The sequence below is a fragment of the Bos mutus genome, chromosome 13 (assembly GCF_027580195.1).
Source record: "Bos mutus isolate GX-2022 chromosome 13, NWIPB_WYAK_1.1, whole genome shotgun sequence".
Taxonomy (NCBI): Eukaryota; Metazoa; Chordata; class Mammalia; order Artiodactyla; family Bovidae; genus Bos; species Bos mutus.
The window spans coordinates 26,412,728-26,433,270 of record NC_091629.1 but is presented as its reverse complement, the minus strand read 5'-3'; the positions used below and the strand labels follow the sequence as shown (position 1 = coordinate 26,433,270).

The following is a 20,543-nucleotide window of genomic DNA, read 5'->3' as shown; positions in this document are numbered from 1 at the left end:
TGATTCCTTAATTCCCCTCTCTCCTCTTGCCTCACCCCTCACCTCAGGCCTTGTTTGTTTTAGTTATGAAACGCTGTGGGTACTTCGGTTGTGGCTGAAAAGTAACCTTGAAACACTCTGTTCTGTCAGAGACAAATAGTCTCCCAACCGTCGCAGCTGCTGGCGGGGCCGCTTGCGCCCTGCACCCGGCGCCGGGACAGTGGGACGGGGCTTGTCCCCGCCAGCCGCCCGGTCGGGCCCTGGAAGCCGGGCTCGGAGGAGGCAAAAAGCCGGGGCGGCGGGACCGCAGGCCTTCCGTAGCCGCTCTGGGTCTTAACTGTAACGGGAGTGGCCTCCCAGCAGCAGCGGCCGGGGAGTTCAAGGTGTGTACACAGTTTTGCTACATAGGACAGCGCTTTGCAAACTGGCTCTGTCACCAGCTGGCTGTTTTGACAGGGAATGAACCCTGCGAGCGCAGAAACCGGGATAAATAAATGTGGCTTTGATAAGGCTCTGCGGAGCCTGAGCGGAGGCCGGACGCGCCCTCGGACCGACGTACCAGGCGCCCGGCACAGTGAGACTCGGCGGGCGGGGGGAGGGTTGGTGGTAGGGGTCAGAGGCCGGGGCCGCTCCACCGGGTGGCCTCCTCAGGGGTCCCTCCTCCCGCGGGGACGCCCCGCAGACGAAAGTGGGGGCTGGACCCCCCAGAGGCCCGCGTCCACCCTCTTGGCTCTCCCGTCGAGGCTCCGCGCGCGGGGGTGCAGGGCGGCTGAGTGGGTGGGGGGGGCGGGCAGGTGCGGGGCGCAGGCCGGGGCTCCCTCTCGCCCAGGTGTGAGCTGATTATTCAAATGGGCTGCCCCGGGTCTGGGGATTGGAGGCCCGCGCCGGCGCGCCGCGCTATATCACCAGCCGCCCACGTCACTGCGGCACTTGTCCGCTGCGCGGTCCACACCTCCTCCCCCTCCCTCCTCCACCCCTTCCTCCTCCTCCTCCTCCTCCTCTCCGCCCCCCCACCCGCCCCCGCGCCGCGCGCTTCCCGCCGCCTCCGGGCAGCTCGGCACTGCCAGCCTCGGCCTCCACCGGGCAGCCCGCGAGCGCGGCGGCGGCTGGCGCTCCGGCGGCGGGGCTCAGCTCCGGGCCTCCTCCTACCCCCGGCCCCCTCCTCCCACGACCCAGACCTCCCGCCCACTTCCCACCACCGCCTCCGGCCGGCCGAGGGACGGGGCCGAGAGACAGGGAGAGCGAGAGGGAGGGAGGGGACCGTGCCTCGGCCGACTTTTTTTTTTTTTTTTTAAGGAGGGTGGGGGTGGGGGGGGGTGATTGCCGATCGTTTGTTGTGGCTGTTAAATTTTAAACTGCCATGCACTCGGCTTCCAGTATGCTGGGAGCGGTGAAGATGGAAGGGCACGAGCCGTCCGACTGGAGCAGCTACTACACCGAGCCCGAGGTAGGCATTCGGCTTTGCCGGGGAAAGCTGGGTGGCGGCGTCTGCCCTCGGTCCCAACCTCGGGACCGCTTCACTGGCCGGCTCCCGGCCCCCCACCCCACCCCAACACCACCCCCAACACCACCCCAGCCTCTCGGGGCAGCCGCCTTTCCCACCCTCCTTCGACTCAAATGGGTCTCTCTTTTTTTTTATACGACACACTGTTAGCCTTGAGATAATATTAACTTTGTGATCAAATATTGACTTGCGGCGCCTCCAAATCCTCTCCGTGGCCGAGCCACGCACTATCCTAACAGAGTTGTGTTTGGCAGCGCGCGGCTGGGGAGGGGTGGGAGGTCGGCCGGCGAGGGGGTGGGGAGCTGGAGAGGAGAAGGTGGGCAGGAGTCGGGGGCTGGGGTAGAGAAAAAAAGGGTCGAGGACGAGACGACAAAGAGGAAGAAAGTTTGTGGCTGCAGAGCCCAGCCGCGAGCAGTTCAGTTCGCGGTCCCCTTCCCCTCCCGCCACTCAATGTCTCAGGGTGGCCAAAGGCTCCGCGCGGGAACCGCGTCTAGGTTCCCCCGGGGACCAGGATGGGGTCCGGGAGGAAGGCTGAACGGAGAGGACCCTGGGATCGTCTCCGCGGGAGACCGCCCGGCGCCGTGTCCCACAGGTCGCTGGCCAGGGTTAGAGGTGGCTTCCGAGGCAGCGGCGCCTGCTCGGTGTACTGGCTTGAGAGTCGGGGAGATTCTGCAGAGGGGAGATGCATTTGGGGGTGCCTGGCTCAGCGCGCTCCTGGAGACCACTGCTGTAGAATCTGAACCGGGCGCAGGAGGGCTGAGGGGTGACCACGAGCGCAGAGCCGCAGCCCCTGCGCCCCCTCTCCGAGGGCGATCGCGGCGCGCTCCGGGTGACACGGACGCTGGGTCGGGGCCCCGGCCGGGGCCGCGCGAAGGCAGGACTCCCTGGAGGCCTCCCTGGAGGCGGGGGCCTGGGCTGGCCCGATGGCCGGGTGTGGGGCGTGGGATGTGGGGTGTGGGGCGGGGGTCCGGCCAGACGGCCGGGAGCTCTCCAGCTGCGGTGCTAATGCTGTGCGCCTCCCTTCGGGCTCTGTTCTCAGGGCTACTCCTCGGTGAGCAACATGAACGCCGGCCTGGGGATGAACGGCATGAACACGTACATGAGCATGTCGGCGGCCGCCATGGGCAGCGGCTCGGGCAACATGAGCGCCGGCTCCATGAACATGTCGTCGTACGTGGGCGCGGGCATGAGCCCGTCCCTGGCCGGCATGTCCCCCGGGGCGGGCGCCATGGCCGGCATGAGCGGCTCGGCCGGGGCGGCCGGCGTGGGGGGCATGGGGCCGCACCTGAGCCCGAGCCTGAGCCCGCTAGGGGGGCAGGCGGCCGGGGCCATGGGCGGCCTGGCGCCCTACGCGAACATGAACTCCATGAGCCCCATGTACGGGCAGGCGGGCCTGAGCCGCGCGCGCGACCCCAAGACGTACCGGCGCAGCTACACGCACGCCAAGCCGCCCTACTCATACATCTCGCTCATCACCATGGCCATCCAGCAGAGCCCCAACAAGATGCTGACGCTGAGCGAGATCTACCAGTGGATCATGGACCTCTTCCCCTTCTACCGGCAGAACCAGCAGCGCTGGCAGAACTCCATCCGCCACTCGCTGTCTTTCAACGACTGCTTCCTCAAGGTGCCCCGCTCGCCCGACAAGCCCGGCAAGGGCTCCTTCTGGACCCTGCACCCCGACTCCGGCAACATGTTCGAGAACGGCTGCTACCTGCGCCGCCAAAAGCGCTTCAAGTGCGAGAAGCAGCTGGCTTTGAAGGAGGCCGCGGGCGCCGCGGGCGGCGGCAAGAAGGCGGCCGCCTCCGCCGGGGCCCAGGCCTCGCAGGGTCCGCTCGGAGAGGCGGCCGCCGGGCCGGCTCCCGAGACTCCGGCGGGCACCGAGTCACCCCACTCAAGCGCCTCCCCGTGCCAGGAGCACAAGCGAGGGGGCCTTGGGGAGCTGAAGGGGACGCCGGCCTCGGCGCTGAGCCCCCCGGAGCCGGCGCCCTCGCCCGGGCAGCAGCAGCAGCAGCAGGCCGCGGCCCACCTGCTGGGCCCTCCGCATCACCCGGGCCTGCCGCCCGAGGCCCACCTGAAGCCGGAGCACCACTACGCCTTCAACCACCCCTTCTCCATCAACAACCTCATGTCGTCAGAGCAGCAGCACCATCACAGCCATCACCACCACCAGCCCCACAAAATGGACCTCAAGGCCTACGAACAGGTGATGCACTACCCCGGCTACGGGTCCCCCATGCCGGGAAGCCTGGCCATGGGCCCGGTCACGAACAAAGCGGGCCTGGATGCCTCGCCCCTGGCCGCAGACACCTCCTACTACCAGGGGGTGTACTCCCGGCCCATTATGAACTCCTCGTAAGAAGACAGCGGCGACCCGGCTAGCCCGGGACCCAGATGGGAGAGACAGGAAGTGGGGTGGAGACTCTGAGGAAGGGCTGCTGGAAAGGTGCAAGGGAGAAGGACCCTTCACACCCTGCCCTGCCCCCCCACAGAGGTCTCCCCTCACCCTCTGCAGTCCTTCCCTCCCTCACGTGGCCCACACTGATGTCTACCATCCTATATAAGGAGGGAAAAAGAAAAAGCTAAACAGTTTTTAAAAAAGAAGAAAAGCCTCAGTTTCCACTACTGTGTAGACGCCTGCTTCTCTAAGAACCTGCCAATTCTTGACTTTTTGTTGTTGTGGTTCCTCTTCATTGCTGTCGTTGCAGGGAAGTCTTACTTTATTAAAAAAAAGAAAAAGAAAAAAACACAAACTTTTGTGAGTGACTCAGTGTAAAACTATGTAGTTTTAACAGAAAACAAGAGTTGTACTATTGTTTTAAAAAGAGAAAAAAAAAAATAATGTAAGGGACTGTTGTAAATGCCCAAGAAAAGAAAAGAAAAAAGCATTCGCATTCTTGATACGGTGAAATCCAGGTCTCAAGTCTGACTAATTTATGGTTTCTGCGTGCTTTATTTATGGCTTATAAATGTGTGTTCTGACTGCAAGGACCAGAGTTCCACAAATCTATATTAAAGTGTTATTGCCAGTTTTTTGCTTTGAATCTTCAAGATTTTTTTTCCTTTGCCTGATTTAAAAAAATAAACATATCCGGGATATATTTTAAAATTGAGGGAGGGAGACCCTGACTGGTTGCAGGTTTCATTTTATTTGGAGGGCGATGGTTGCTGCTTTATCAACATTTTATTGTCAACATTTCAGACAAACTTAGAGTTGAATGAATTTTACAGTAAACAGACACACACCCATTGTTCAGATCCTATAGTTCTCAGCTCAGTATACTTGTTATACTGGATGTCTGACCCATCTATCCACACCTCCATCAGTCTACTCATGTTCCTAGATGCATTTCAGAGTAAATTTCAGACTTCAGTACACTTCACCCTAAATACTCCAGCAAGAACATCATTAATGGAACTCAACATTGTTCAAGGTGACTTTTTGAATTTTGAGTTTAACTTTACACAAAATGAAACTCAAAGATCCCAGGTGAACCATTCTGGGGGTTATGGGGTTGATGCAGGTTCATCTCCAAAGCCTGGCAAAAACCACACTCCATATCCATATTTTCCAGCTGGGCCATGTGAAGGTGAAATGTTGTTGACATCTCTTGCACACTGGGCCTGGTTTCTCTTGGAGGAAAAAAAAAAATCCTGGATTTCATGTGTGTGTGTGTGTGTGTGTGTGTGTGTGTGTTTGCTGTATTCCCAATCCTGGGCCTACCTTCACAGTGAGTCCAGATTGGACTTGCAAATTCCTGGTGCAGCCCTTTTCCTTTTTGTCATTGCCTCTCTCTTCACCTTTTCCTGGAATTGGGACTCTACCTGCATTTGACAACAACAGGCTTCTGTTTACGATCCACCACCACCCCATCCCACCCTCTACCTTCACTTAGATGTTCTGCACAACCTTGGTAGAACTCGCTGCAGCCCAGAGGTAGTGAGGCTTCTGGAATCATGCATTTGAGCATTTGGTCTGGAGAAACAAAGGACTTTCTCCTGGAAGTGATTTTAAAAGGGATCTTGGAGTTCTGATGGAAATCTTTAAAATAGGTATATTGGGGAATGAGGCAGAGGTAAGACGGTGTCCGGCATGTCTGGCCAGGTGCCCCCTGCCAAGGGTTGGATTCCAGGGGTCTGCAGGTTTGCGCCCTACCCTCCAAACTCCTGGGACCTTGCCAAGTGACCTGTTAGGCCAGGTTAGCAAGCCAGGATTACAGGGCCAAGGAGATGAGTGGGTATGCTGTGATCCTTAAAGGAAAACCCCAAAGCATAAAGGAAGACCCAGAATAAATTCTTACAAATCACACTGCCTCCTTTCAAAAATAGCCTAGCAGGAGTAAAATCAGGGCCAATAAGAGCGGAAACCTCAGAGGCCGAATGGGGGTTGTGTGGGCAGAGTGGGCTCTGCTTTGGTTTTGCCAGAGGCATCTGCTGGCCTGCCAGCTGGCCAGGCTAGGGCAGGAGCCAGTGGGCTCTAGGGGCCCCCAGAGACTTGGGATCATCCAGGGCAGAGCTAGCTTGCATAGGGTGAAAATTTCTGGAGTGAGAGGCCAAAACTTTAGCCCTTGGGTTTCTAAGCCCAAGCTCCCCTGTCCAGACTAGATCTTTGGGCTTCTTGACCACCCAAACTTGAAGTGTCCCTGGCAGTTGCCTGAAGCCTGGACACCGCCTGTCAGATCGCCCTCTGCCACCTCGCGGGATCTCTCTGCCCCTCAAAGCCTGGCCTTCCCAGGCGCTTGAGGGGGGTTTGTACTCGCCTCCGCCTCCCGCCTCCAAATCCCTTTTTAACATGCCACATTGTCCCGAAGAACACAAGGAAGAGAAATTGGGGAGGGGGAGGGGGAGGAGAGGGGATGGTGGAGGGGTAGGCGATCCGGAGGCCGCAGCCAGCAATCAGGGCCGTCTCTCCCCCTGGCAGGGACACACACGTCGTGAGCCCAGCCTGAAATGTGTTTCATTATCACATAAAAGGCTCCTGCGGCGAAGGAGCCGAGAGGCAGGGCCGGGGGCAGAGTGCGGGACAATGAGGGCTGAAAGCGCTGCCCTAACCTGCTATGTTTCCTATCGCACGCCCATTGTGCGAGGGTCGTTTTAAACTACTTAGCGCGCCCCCCTCCACTGATCCCGGCCGATAAGATATAGTTCTGTAGGAATACTTAAAAAGGATGTCGGGGAGCAGGCCGCTCCGGAGGCTTTTCGGCGCATCCTGAGTCTTTCGGCCCTACCCTCTCGCCCCAGCCCCTACTCCCGCCAAGGCCCCCAGCTTAACTGGCGCTCACACTGCCCTCCGCCCGCGTCCCCCAACTCTGCGTTGTAGGGTGCAGCGTCTCTTTTTCCCTCCCTCTCCCTCTCTTTTTCTTCCTTTTCTGCGCGCGGGTTTAAGCAACCGTGATCTGTGAATAAACAGTCAGTAAACAACCGAAAAAAACATTCTAGATCCGAATTCCAGGAGGGTAAACTTTCCAGGCCACGTCACACTTCAGCAAATTTGCACAGATATTATATTGCCCCCCTCCTTTATTATTCTTTTTTTTTTTTTTTTTTTTGCAGGATCCCATTGTACTTAACTGAATTTTATAACGCTGATCGATATCTTGGTAAAATATTCATTTTTAAACTAGCGGGCAGTGAAATCTTTGCTTTGTGTGCTAAAGTCAACAGTCGCTCGGTTTGAGCTCAAATAAATGCGGGGATGCCTCGGCTCGGAGCAGTCGGCCGCCTCCCTCCGCGCTCTGGACGCTCTGCTGCCGCCGCCCGTCCGTCCACCCGCCCGCCCGCCACACCGCAGGTAGGGAGTGCGCCCCCCACTGCCGTCCGCGCGCCTCCCCGCCCCCAGCCAGACCCTAGCGCTACCCGGGGCTCCGAGGTCTGAGGGGCGGGGAAGGAGGGAGAAGCCAAGCCGGAGAGAATCCGGGGTTGGGGAGGTGGCCTTTTCGCGGGGAATTCTGAGGATGCTAGGTGTTGGGGGACCCAGAGTGAACCTGGGTCCTGCGCACAACTGGAAAGTTTGGAGGGGGCCCGAAGCGCCGGGAAGCCACCGCAGGCTCCCGCAGCCTCTCTGGGCTGGGGATTCGATCCGAGGGCCTCCTGTCGCCCTGGGACAGTCGGGGAGGCGGGGGTGGGAGCCGGCCTGGGCCTCAGAAGCTGGGGTGGGGGCGGCGGGAGATGGCGCGCTGGTCCTGGGAGGCTGCAGAGCGAGGCCCGAGCGTGGGTTCCAGGGACGCGGAGGCCCAGCGGCGATGGGGGCCCCGCCGTCCGGGAGCCGAGGAGGGGCAGCGCCTTTCCCAGCGGCTCGGGAAGCCCGGGTTCTCGCCGTGAGCGCGCAGAGCCGCAGAAAGGTCCGGGAGCCTCGGGGCCACTAGCCGGTTCCAGGAGGGAAATGCTGAACCCGGCCGCGGGGCGGTTCCTCGACCACTGCCCTCCCCTCCGCGCTGGCCCTGGACACCGGGTTTGGAGGGATCAGACAGACGGTGTCGCCCCATGTCCCTTCCCCGGGCCTCTGATGGCGCCGGGTCACCGCGCCCGGCATCTGTCCCGCCTACGGGAAAGCGCCCGCTCGGAAAACTAGCGGCTCCGAGGCTGCCAGTTGACACAGCTAGACCCTCGACTTTGGAGAACAGGGTAGAAAAGGTGTCTTTCCCCTGGGGTCTACCAGGTGCTCCTCCCCACTCCAAATCTGCATTCTGCCTGGGGGTTTGCTTTCTAGGGCTGGGTGTCTGGCTTGTTGGAGGCTCGCGCCGGCTCGATCAGTTTGGTATTTCGCCAGGACGTAGATCTCGCTAGGTCTCGGACCACCGAAATTACCCGCCACCATAGCTGGAAAGTTTCTTCCCTTCCCACCGCAGTCACACATATCTCAAACCCAAAAGGCCAGAAATCGGTCTTGAAAATTGGCAGGGTCAGTTCTGTGGACACCTCCCTGTGTAGGGAGCCTGGGCGCCCTCCACCTCCTTCCCCGGTTCCCGCGGGGCGGCGTGCGCCTTTGTCCACCGCGCCCAAGGCCGGCTGCGGTGCGCGCCTGCCCTGCCGTGATCCCAGCCCAGCTTCGGTTCGCGTGGCTGGTTATCTTCCCTGAACGAGACGGCTCGCCTGCGGGACACACGCGCGGCTAATCGTTTTTAAATAATTAATGCCTCCCCGTTCCGCTGGTAATGCGCGGCCTCGAATCCGTCAATTACTTGTCATTAGACGCTGTCGCCCCACGTCTTTCCCCCGGGCCTCTGATGGCGCCGGGTCACCGCGCCCGGCCCACTCCACGGCCGAAGAAAAAAGGTGCCTGGGCTCTGAGAGCCGGTGCGGAGTAGCCGCGGCCCTTAATTCAGTGTTTTGAAAGAAAGACCCTCGCTGAAGAGATGTAATCTTCCAAATGGCCAATTTAAACGCCTGATGTTTATCGCCTGCCTTCTCCCGGCTTTATACAGAGAAGCCCGTCGTCAGTGCTTTGGAGGCCTTTTAATGTGGGGAGGCGTGGGGCAGGGAGAGGCTAGAGAAAAAGCTCAGTGGTGGGGGAGGGGGGGAGGGGTGAGTAAGGAGAGGGTGTGTTTGCTCAACAAGGTACCTGGAGGTACCTCGGGGTAACTGGTTTTCTCTGGGACAGCACACCCTTCTGAGATCGGGGCTCTGCAGATCCTCTCCACTTGGAGCCGGGATCTTCTGAACTGTGTTGTCCAGAACTCTCCAGAGAACGTGGCAGGGCCTCTGGGGGTGGGAATGTCCCCTTTGTGCTAGGAGGGAGGAGGAAAAATCTGAGCAAGCAAACCACCCCCGCCATGGACCTAACCTAACTGTGGCCAGTGTCTGCAGACTTACAGGCACTGAATCCCACCCAATAGAAGAGACTCCCTCATACCAACCCCTCTGAGAGCCACCAACCCCACAGAAGAGCAAGATTTCAGACTCTAGAAGCCTCTGTCCGGCCAGAGACCCAGTGGACACCAGCCTAGGCTATAGCACCATGGCAACCCAGGCCGCCCAATGGTTGGTGGAGCGAAATTACACAAACAAAAACAAGAAAAAACTCTCCCAAAGTTTGCTACTCCGTTTAATTACTTATCAGTTGCTTCCTTTCCCCATCAAATGTTCTTTTTGTAGTAAACAGATATCTGAGGATCTCAGGCCCTTTTGGAGTGAAAACAATACAGTGAGTCCACAGCAACCCCTACCCCCTGGGGCCCACCACCCCTTGACTGGAAAGCCAGCTGGCTTTCCACTTTACAGAGGTCAGCCCACAGCTTTCTTACGGCCACTACTCCCAGGACTTGGTTTCCTCTGAGAAGAGGAGAAAAGAGAATGTGGGCTGGAGGGAAAGATCCTGAGGAGGGTGGGAGAAACTATTTTAACATGGATGGGGGAAAAGGCCAGTTGGCACGGGCCTGTGTGTCCGGCCACCCAACCCACCCATCTCCGTGGGTCCTTGGCTGCTCCTGAGACCATATCTTTTCTCTGGGCAGGCACAAGAATTGGGATTCTTTTTTTTTTTTTTTTTTTTGAGAAATTCCTTTTCAATGAGATGCACTGGATATGGGCAGTGTGTTACAGGCACCTCCGGAGACAAGCAAACAAAAACTGCTGGGAGTCAATGGTGCCCCCAGTGGTGCTCAGTGGGGTCCCCAGTTCAGTGGGGTCCCCAGCTCCTGGCGGGCTGCTCCTCCCTTACACAAAACTCCCAGGGAGCGTGCTGCCCCTGGCACTCCAGGGGCTGCCTTGGAAGCCTAAATCCTAGGGCATCTTCCGCATTCTGTTCACAGCCTTCCTGCTCTCTCTCTCATCCTTTCTCTCCTTTCTTCTTTAAAACAATCGTGTGTGTCCCCCCCTCGCCCCCTCCCGCCATTGTATTTGTTGATGACCTAACACGCTCACACCAAAAGCCACACACAGAAAACCAACAACGTGGGATGGGAGGGGAGACCAATTATGAGTGAGGCTAACAAGCGGGGAACACCCAAGTTGAGGCCGGCTGTCTCCTGGGAGACTGATGGAGGCTTATTTTACAAGCTGTCATTCCTCCCTGGTCCCTATTGCCAGACTGGAAGTGATTCCTATTCTCCCTTCCCCCAGCCCCTGCACCCTTGGGGTTTGTTCCAGAGTCTTTGTTCATCCTCTGCAGAAGGTGCTGAGGACACAGGATGGTGTCACAAGCACATCTGCACAGCAGTGTCCTCAGTTTTTTACCTTAGTGGCTGATCCTCAGAGCTCCGTGCTCACTGCTAACAAAACACTGGTCAGATGTCCCTGTTACACATGTCCCCCCATCCCCGCCAGGTTCCCATGAGAAGGCATCGACTCACTCTTTACACACACCTCTTTCTCAAAAAAAGGTGGGCAATGTCACTGCCAGATAACACAACTGATAGTCTTGGTGCTGGAAAAAAAGTGACACAAATTAAGCTGCATTCATTTATATAAAACTAGAGGTTCTCACATCTCATTAGGGCAAGTGCCTGTGTTGAAACACTCTTTAAGCTACTTGGAGGCTCTGATAGTCCCTGCTATGCCAGGACGCCGTGCCAGCAAGGCCATATTGACTGAACTTAAATATGTCAAACGAACTGAGAGGGAAAACTTGTGCATCATAAAGATAGGTGCGTGAGGGGGAAATACTGGGTATGATGTAGATGAAAACTTTGGAATCAGAACTGTTTGCTGGTTTTTAGTTCTACTTGCTTAAGTGGTTCCACTTCTGCTCACTTATATGGTTGAGGACTAGATTTTCTTCCCAGGCAAAACAGCATTTCCATGGTTTCACTTCTTGGGGAAAAAAGGTAAAACACAGGTTTCAAGAACAAGTAGGAACATTTTTGGACCGAGGTTGCTCATGACCCCAGCAAATCAAAATAAGGGGCATGTGGGTGAATTTCAACTTGCTGCTAAGTCGATTCAGTCGTGTCTGACTCTGTGCGACCCCATGGACTGCAGCCTACCAGGCTTCTCTGTCCATGGGATTCTCCAGGCAAGAACACCGGAATGGGTTGCCATTTCCTTCTCCAATGCATGAAAGTGGAAAGTGAAAGTGAAGTCGCTCAGTCGTGTCTGACTCTTAGCGACCCCATGGACTGCAGCCTACCAGGCTCTTCCGTCCATGGGATTTTCAACTTATTTCATTAGAAATATGGCCTCAATTCATCATCCCATTTGTTTTCACAAAGCAGATGTAGTTATATAATGGATTTTCTTGAAATGTTGGCTCACATAAAGAAAAGCATGCAACTCTTAATCTGAAGACTTGAGTGTTCAGAGTGCCTTCCTGGAAAATAGAAAACAACCTTGGGAAGTGTTTGACGGAGAGAACTTGGGAGGAGCTAAGGTGTGAAGTGGGAGCTAGGGGCTGGGGAGGGCAGATGACGAAGGAATGACATTTTCTGGGGAGGACCAGGGTAGATTGTTGGCCAGGACAGGACCTGGGTCACAGGCAGTTGTGTGTAGAAGCCAGAGGCTTCTTTAGCAGAGAGATCAAAATGCCAACCTGTGCACTTTGCTAGAAAGGAGATGACCCTCCACTTGAGCTTTCTGCTCACCTTACCTTCTAAAGCCCAGCCTAAGAAATTTAAAATAAAGGACACCAATTTCACTATGTATCTTCTATTCAGTCTGCAATTCTGAGCTACGTGAAACTGAGCTGTTTACACACAGAAAGAAGTTGCAACTTCAACAACTTGCTAGCAGAGAAAATTTACCGTCTACCCAAAAAAGATGAGTGCATTTTGGGGCAAAATCTTCTACCATCTTAGTGTTTCTCTCATTCCTGCCCCAGCCCCTCTCCCTCTTTCTTGATCATGACTATACTCCATCCACCATCTCTGAGTGGGGTCCCCTTCTGTACCATGCACCAAGCTAGGTGTCTTCAATGAACATGACCTCATTTAAGACCAGCAGCTGTCAGAATTTATGGGTGATGGGCCCAGGCAGAGAGAAATTAGAGAAAGAGCTCCAATTTCACAGTTCAGCATTGAATCCAAGCCTTTTACCTCTGTGTTCTTTCAACTTTTCATGGTTTCATGTGATCTGGGCGCAAAACTCTCTGATTCTAATGCAATAGGAGGTCTGCTTTCACTAGGACCCCCAGGTTTTCAAAGTGAGTTACTGATGGTAAGCAAGGAGGGGGTTGGGGAAGGAGCCCCCAGTGTTAGAAGAAGGCTGGAAAGACACAAGAAGATCTCAAGGAGAACAGGCTTGGGCACTTCTTGGAAGGATGGCAGAGACCCTCCCAGCGCTGTCCTAGAAAGGGTTTCCTTTTCTTTCTTGGAGTTAGAATTCCCATGCGCCATGGACCCAAAGCTGACCAGAGGATCAGTCAGGCCTGGACCATGACTCCTCCCCATTCAAGCTTTGGGGGCCACAGGCTAAGGCTGGAAGGGAGAGGAAGGGCAGAGAATCGGCAGCTAGATGACTCTTCCAGTGGGAGTAGGAGAGAAAAATGCCAGAGAAGAGGAAAATGTCAGGGGCAGAAACAATGGCTTGCATATAGACTTAAACCATCCACAGACAAGGCGTCACCTGTCAGTTCTACTCCTTACCAGGGATCTTGATCAGGGGCCTCTGACCTCCCTCTGACCTGCACCTGGTGGCCCAACAGCCCAGGTGACAGCACAGCTGGAATGTACACTCTGACCACAGCTGGGCCCTTGCACACCCTTACTCCAATGCAGCTGTGCAGGCAGCTGTGCCCTGCCCCCACAGCCGCCTCCCCCAACGGCATACAAATGCAGATCTGGTAAACACCTGCCACTAGGTTTGGCTCAGAATGGGATGCTGGAGGAGAGGGTGGAGGTGGGGTGGGTGGAAGGGGTACTGGCCTGCTTCGATCCCAGAAGGAGACCGGGACCCCACCTCAGTAAGCCTGCAGTCTGGGGGCAGAGTGCCACCCCAGTGGAGCTGCACACAAGCAAACGGGTGTGCAAGCCAAGGATGGCTGCTGCCTGCTTGCCCCAGGCCCTCCTGGCCTGGAGGTCTCCTTTTCTTTTCTACTTACTGGAAGATAAGTTCCCAGACTGTTTTAAGTGGGGTGGGACTTCCTGCAGATGGGGCCCCTCCCCATTGGGGATTTCAGGGGAGGTTCTGGACAACTGAGTCCTAAGACCCGCTCTGCACCCAATGATGTCTTGGATGTGGGGATGACCAGCCCTTGGAAATAATTAGAGTTCTGGATTAAACCAGTCTCCCCACTGCAAACTGATAATGGAGGCATTAGACTGAGATGGGGAGAAGGGCAGAGTCACCACGGTCAGACCAGGCGCAGGCCAGCCCAGGCACCTAGCCTTCTAGACAGGAGGAGGAGAATGGAAACTTGGAATCTGTGGGGGCGAGCTAGGGGCGGGGGTCTGATCTGCATTTTATCCTCCTCCACTTTAATCACCACTCCCCTCCAACCAGCCGAGTTTGCCAATTAAAGGCCAATCTCTCTTGATTTCTTTGCTTTAGAAGGACATTTCGATTCACCCAGGCAGACAATTAAATCCCCTTCTCGCCTTGCCCTTCCCAGAGCTCAGAACAAGATGCCTCCGTATCTCTTGCCAGCATCGAGCCACGGGAAGGAGTTGATCTCAGGTGCTAACCTGCAGTTATCAGGATGCCAGACTCATTTAGGGGGCTCAGCTCTGGAACCTGAGACGATCCCTTCATTGATCCTGGAAATCGCTCTTTAGATTTTGCCCTTGCTCAGTAAACAACTAAAAGTAACTGCAGGATTTCTCCCTTGCATTTAACAGAATCTCTCTCTCTCTCTCTTTCTCACACACACACACACACACACACACACACACACACAGTCCACCACCCCCACCCCGCCCCGCGTTAGGCTCCTGCTCTTATTAATCATGAAGGGACAGAGAGACCACAGTCTTTATCTGTGCATGCTCAGTTGCTTAGTCGTGTCCGACTCTTTGTGACCCCCATGGACTGTAGCTCGCCAGGCCCCTCTGTCCATGGGATTCTCCAGGCAAGAATACTGGAGTGGGTTGCCACTCCCTTCTCTAGGGGTCTTCCTGACTCAGGGATTGAACCTGCATCTCCCGAGTCTCCTGTGTCTCCTGCATTGGCAGGCAATTTCTTTACCACTGGAGCACCCTCAGCTATCCTCCCTAAAGCAGTTGGGTCTTTCAGGGGGTGCTACTCCTTCCTCTGAGAACTAACGGCTCCCCCAAAGGACACAGCTTCCCATGTTCCTACGTCTGTAGCGAAAGCTCCCTACTGAGACTTGGGCTCCCTCTCCTCCCAGCCTCCCCCGACCTGTCCCCCCCCACCTCCCCCCCCCCAAGATCTACTTCTCAGAACCTCCCTAGGCCTTCCTCCTTTCCCCCTCCCACCCCAGGACAGCCGAGCCTCCTCCATCTCTGGCTGCTCAGACACAGCTGAACATTTGGGGGTGAGGGGGCAATTGCTGTCCACTACGCCTGACAGCTGCTTCTAGATCGCCTGCCTGCCTTACTCTTTGGGGGTAAAAGCAAATGAAATTGGCAAACTTACTCTGATGATCAATTCTTTTAGGTTCTTAGCAAGATCCCCGTTTCCTCCTGCATTAGGACTAGAGAAAGAAAAAGAGGTTCCTATTGCCCGTAGTTTGCCATCCTCTGAGCGGACCGTGTGTTTTAGCTGAGTCCCCGTCATGAACTCTTTTCTAGGAGGAGGTTTGCATGGCTGTCATCTGTGGACATCGAACTCCACCATCTATTTGTGTAAGATAAACAGAAAGACATAATTGCCAGTCACCCACAATACGGAGGATTAGGATGAATCCTAAACAATGATCATTTAAAATTCAATAATTGTTGAAAAAAATTAAAAGTCAAATGATAAAGGTCAGTTTTCCTGAAGGATTTAGGTGCAGTAAGCCTTCTATGATGATGATGTTTTTAAAAAATTAAGGAACTTTCTTTTACAAAGTCAATACTATCTCAAAAGACATTCCTTTCTCGTTTGCTTAAACCCCTTTCGTACGATAAAAGGAGTATTTTGCCAAGGAGATCGGCACGATACTGTTTGCCAAAATCAGCCAGCCTCAAGCAAAGAAATTTCTGAACATCTCACCACTGTAATCAGTGAATCTATTCTTTCCAAGATGCCCAAACTCTAACATCTTATAATTGTTTAAAGTCACTAATATAGTCCATGAGCTCTTCAGTTAAAAAAAAAAATCTTACAAAATAAGACAGACATTCAAATCTGTAAAATTTTAGGATTTAAAATAGAAATAGTGATTCAGAGTAATGACCATTAACCAAATTATACACACACACACACACACACACACACACACACATATAATATATATTCCTTAAATGAGGAATTGTTCCTGAGAGTGCTATTTTGTTATATAAATACCCCTGGACCGACCAATTAAGTATGTCGTTTCTTTGCCACTTACCTCTTGTGCCACAGTTTCATGAAGGAATATAAAATGCACTGGACTTGTGATAGATTTACTATGTGCCAATCTAGCTGTATATTTGATGATGCTCAACTATCTTTTACAAGATGCACAGTGGACGATGTGTCCGAGGATTACTGTCCACCTGTGTTAGCCTTTGGTGTAGCTGTTTGCACACAGCTCCGAGCGTCTGGCCCCAAGGTTACTAACAGTGGCATTTTGTTAAATATCAGCTTTGATATAACTAAAGCTAATTAACCAATTTCATGACATATTTTTCTCTAAATTTTATGTTTGATAAAATAGCTCAAAGCTGTTAATTAAACTTCTTGCAAAGACTATCTCTTTGTATTTCTCAGTGTTCGTCTTTCTAGCGACAAAATTTACACTGAAAGTATTTCTGGGGGAAGTAAATATATTGATCATTTTTTGATTAGTTAAAACTACTAATAAAATATTTTTAAATGTTTCTAGGTAAAATTAGAGTAGATTCTATGTAGAATAAGAACCTGTTTGCTTTGCCTCCTTCCTTTGGGCCATGTTTGTGTTGCTCTCCCTACACCTGCAGAGCTCTTCAGCTATAGGTCACGCTTCTGGTGCCCAGAGGAAGCCGAGATATTTCGGAAAATAATTCAGGAAAAACCCGCAGATATTATTGGGACCGGGTGTCACCTCCCCTGGCATTCTGAGACAAGCAACATTGTGTTTGGTGCAGGGGGGCGAAAAAACACGACCTAACAGTGTTTACCTGTGTATTCAGCCATGAAATTGAATATTATCGAAGTTGAAAAAATGCAAATCAAATTAAAACCAGGGAAAATTGTCTTTGGAATTACAGCCGCCCGGAGCCCCCAAGTGTTTGCTTAAATTGAAGCGTTTAGAAAATGAAAAACCTCTAAATTGACCCCTCTGCTCCCCCCACCCCAGGAAGGAAATGTATTCCTTACTTCGACTTTTAATTCAACTACAAAGATACGGAGGCTCCGACACCCATTATTCCCCCGAAGCAGCAGTCACGCTGAAATCAAGAACTTTTTCTTTAAAATGAAGTGTCTTGCTTTACCTAAGCGTTACTAACGTCGGACCGCTTCAGAAACCCAGCGGCCCCGCGGTCCTCATTCCTCTGGGAACCGCAGTCTCTGAAACGGCCTCCTGCTCCCCGTTAGCAGCCTGGACCCTCTGCCAAGGCCAGGCAGCCGCCCCCTTCCAGGGTCCTCGCATCCTGGGGCGCGCATCCGAGCCGGGCCTCCCCGCGCGGCCAAGAGCCCGCGGCGGAGATGAGCGCAGAACTGCGAGGTGCAGGGCAGGAGGGTCCGCCTAGCCCCGCTCGGCGCTCACTTGGCCAGCACAGGACTTCGCAGCGTCTTGGTCTGGGAGCCCGAAAAAGGGAAGCGCCAGATAGATATTATTTCTTGGAAAAAAAAAAAAAAAAGCAACAGGCAGACGGGTGGTCCTTCTTGCCTTTACCAGGTCCTTTACCCCACGCACTGGAAGGGTCAACCTCACCCTCAGGCGCCCAGGCGCCCCGGCGCCCCCGGGGAGGGGTCCGCCCTCACCACGCTCTGCTACGGGAGAAGCGGGAAGCAGGGCAGGGGCCCCGCAGGTGCGCAGGGCGCAGCGATGGGCGGGAGACCGCAGGGCGCGCGGCGGGACGCGCGGGTGGAGCGGCCCAGAGCTCTGCGAGCCCCGGGGGTGCTTAAGGGTGCGAGCTGGTCCCCGGCGGCCACGCCCACCGGCCCGAACTGGGATCGTGGGGGTCGCAGGGAACGTTTTGTGGAGGGCATGTGCTGGCGCGGCTCGGGAACAGCTTTCCCCTCGGTCGGTGACCTCAGAGGACGCGCTGCCTCTGGTTCGACCCCATCCATTGGACTCCAGCCCGGGAGCCCGGTGCCAGGCCCCCAGAGGCCCGTGCGTGTTTTCTCTCCCTTGGGGAGAGAGGGAGGTTGGTGGCCCCGGCGTCGTTCGGTCCCCACTCCTGGCCTCTTCCTGACACCCTGCAGACTGAGGGGTAGCCCCGGTTCCAGAAACGCAGTGGCTGCCGTACAGATCCCCAGGCGCGGGCTGGGGAGCCGCGGACGCCGGTTTATTTGTGAAACCTTCCCCTGTATTTCCTTTCCAGGGACCCCTGGATCCAGACCAGCTCAACTACGGCTATGAAAACAGACCTGTGTCCCCCAGAATTTTTAACCCGTCCTTAAGGTGTGGTCGTGCCCTGGCCACTCGGGACCGTATATCCAAGGAGAGTTGTGGGGGACCAGTTTGTGTTTGTCATTTTCAAAACCAAGCGGAGGAAACGGCGGCCAATTAAAATGACATATTTTTATTTGCCTCGCACGTTGTCAGTGATTTGTCCCCGGGGATCCACAATTTTCCCAAGCCTGTTAACGGGTGACGATGAATGAGTGCCTCGTGTAATTTAATTTTCCTGTCACACTAAATAGAGCTACATTGTAAACCTTAGATCTACTCTTACTGATAGGATCGCCTTGTTTTGCCATTTGCACCATAAAGACCCCCAAAAGGGACACTGTATTGTGACCTCTACTCTTGAATTATTCAAGAACTTAATGACATTTTCCATTTTAAAAAGGGGAACTAATTGCCATTGATGTAAAGCATGTGACCTTCTCTGGGTGCCCAGTATGAGAATGTAGCCATCTGTATTCGAACCCCAGAGCTGGGAAACTGCAGGATGCTGGCAAAATAGGAGAAAGATGTGAACAGAAATGAGCTTCAGATGGACACTGGATTCAAACATATTGTTCAGTTTCACCCCAAACCATGACTTAGACTTCTGCAAAATCCTCTCATCTAACGTAAAATTTGTATTAAAAAAGCCTATCAACTCAGGCCTGGTTTTGGGGCACGACATGACTTTTTAGCTACAACAGGAACAGTAAAAATTGTAAAATCCACTAGTCCTTCATTAATGTTAAATTACTTTGTGTGATATCGAGCAAAATATATAATCATCTACTGCCCTGCTCCCTTTCTTTCTTTTCACAATGAAACTCGCAACTGTAAAGAAATTGAACCTTGGTATTTGCTATTTGAAAATCAGTCTTGAGTTTCTAGGAAAGCCAGCGCTGAAATTCTTCAGTATCAGAATTCTCACTTTTCAAATTACTTGAAAATGGAGGCTCAACTTTCCTCAAAGTAAAAAGAGTTCCGGTGTATTCCCTACTGGTCTTTCACTCTTTCCCCAGCCCCCAGGGGAAAGAAAAGTGAGAGAAAATGAGAGAAAACTTCTACCAATGTTGTCTGGCTTCCAAAATTCACAGATGAGTGTATGAAGATGATCTGATGGTTTTCCTGATTCATCTAAGTCCACTGCCAGCATTAACTGTGATAAAGTCTCAGTGGGTTGGGAAGTAAAATCCTTTCCCAGGTTGGGCTACAGATATTTCTTTGGAACTTTTTAAAGTGATGCCTGAGACAAGGAACTGTCATTTCTGCATCGAGTGGGCAGTTCTTTTTAAAATGACACTGAATAGACAGAACTCTGGTTTCACGGAGACTAAATATCCTTTGCCTAAGGCTGCAAATCCACATCTTTCTCTTGTAACATCACTGGAAAAGAATATGAGGTGCATTTGAACATTTAACTTGGTTCTAATGAAGCTCATGTTATGTCAACAAGCTGGACCTGGATGGAATCGCTGCTGGGGCCAGCCAGAAGTCAGGATAGAATGCCCAGCCCTTCATCTGTACAGGGGTGTGTGTGCTTAGGCTCTGAGTAGTGTCCGCCTCCTTGAGACACCATGGACTGTAGCCTGACAGGCTCCTCTGTCCGTGAGATTCTCCAGACAAGAACACTGGAGTGGGTTGTCGTGCCCTCCTCTGTACAGGAGTGGTAAGTGTTGTTTTAAAGGAGTTTGTTATAAGGCTGTTGTTGCCCAAATCATATAATAGAGCAACTGTTTTTGTATTTCTTTAAAAGAAACCTGATTCCTTCCTTTCCTTGGTATCATGCTTTCTTTGTGTACAACATGGCAGAAAAAAATTGAATAAGGATACATAGTTCTTATTGTCAGATAATAAGGACATACTTAAGAAATATGTTTGAAACCATCACAATATTATAATTATCTTCCAATTAAAAATAAAATTAAATTTAAGAAAAGAAAACATTTCAAGTCAAGAAAAGTTGGCACACATATAGAGTGTCAATCCATCTTCTTGAATATTTCCTATGATTAAGGCAACACTTTCTGGGTCAGATGTTAATTTAATTATAGAGATTTTTCATCTGGTTCTTCACATTTAAAAATGTTTCCAACAACTTGCTGTAGACTATGAGACACACAAGAAATTATACATGTCTCTTTAGCATTGTGTAGTGTCATAATCCAGTAATTTTTTTCACAATGACAGTAGGCACTAGAAAATTTCATTCATTTTTCAAACTGTCACCATGGATAACTTATAGTTATTTTTCTTCTCATTTCAAAAAGCAACCCTCTTGCTCTGGGACCACTTGAAGTGCATTTTAAGTGCTGTGGAAAAGTTTGCGGCATCTTTACAGCATGGCAGAGCCCTCTCTCCTGGCTTCATTTTTGGGTCTCACCACCTTCTGAATGGATTTCTGTGTTGACAATTCATAGAGCCTGGAGGAGGGGTTCTATCTTGATTGCACTCAAATGGAAGGTGCTACAGGGGTATGCAAGAGATTCTGATTCAGGGCCATGCTTCATC

The 20,543-nt window shown here is 53.0% G+C and overlaps 1 protein-coding gene across 2 annotated transcripts; it reads left to right on the top strand.

Annotated features, from left to right (window-relative positions):
* Positions 1-227: 227 nt before the first annotated feature.
* FOXA2 (forkhead box A2) lies at positions 228-4,596 on the top strand. Of its 2 annotated transcripts, XM_070381177.1 has the most exons (3): positions 228-362; positions 1,357-1,426; positions 2,523-4,596. In XM_070381177.1, the coding sequence occupies exons 2-3, from the start codon at positions 1,358-1,360 to the stop codon at positions 3,840-3,842; spliced, it is 1,389 nt and encodes a 462-aa protein (XP_070237278.1). In that variant the 5' UTR covers positions 228-362; position 1,357; the 3' UTR covers positions 3,843-4,596. The 2 variants fall into 2 exon arrangements, with proteins under 2 accessions (XP_070237278.1, XP_070237277.1); XM_070381176.1 differs by lacking the exon at positions 228-362 and having other exon boundaries at positions 1,031-1,426.
* Positions 4,597-20,543: the final 15,947 nt, after the last annotated feature.

Bases quoted from the DNA above. Each gene is read 5' to 3' on its own strand.
- FOXA2 (XM_070381176.1), top strand. From the start codon at position 1,340: ATGCACTCGGCTTCCAGTATGCTGGGAGCGGTGAAGATGGAAGGGCAC. The intron at 1,427-2,522 runs GTAGGCATTCGG...CTCTGTTCTCAG, and splicing joins GCTACTACACCGAGCCCGAG to GGCTACTCCTCGGTGAGCAA.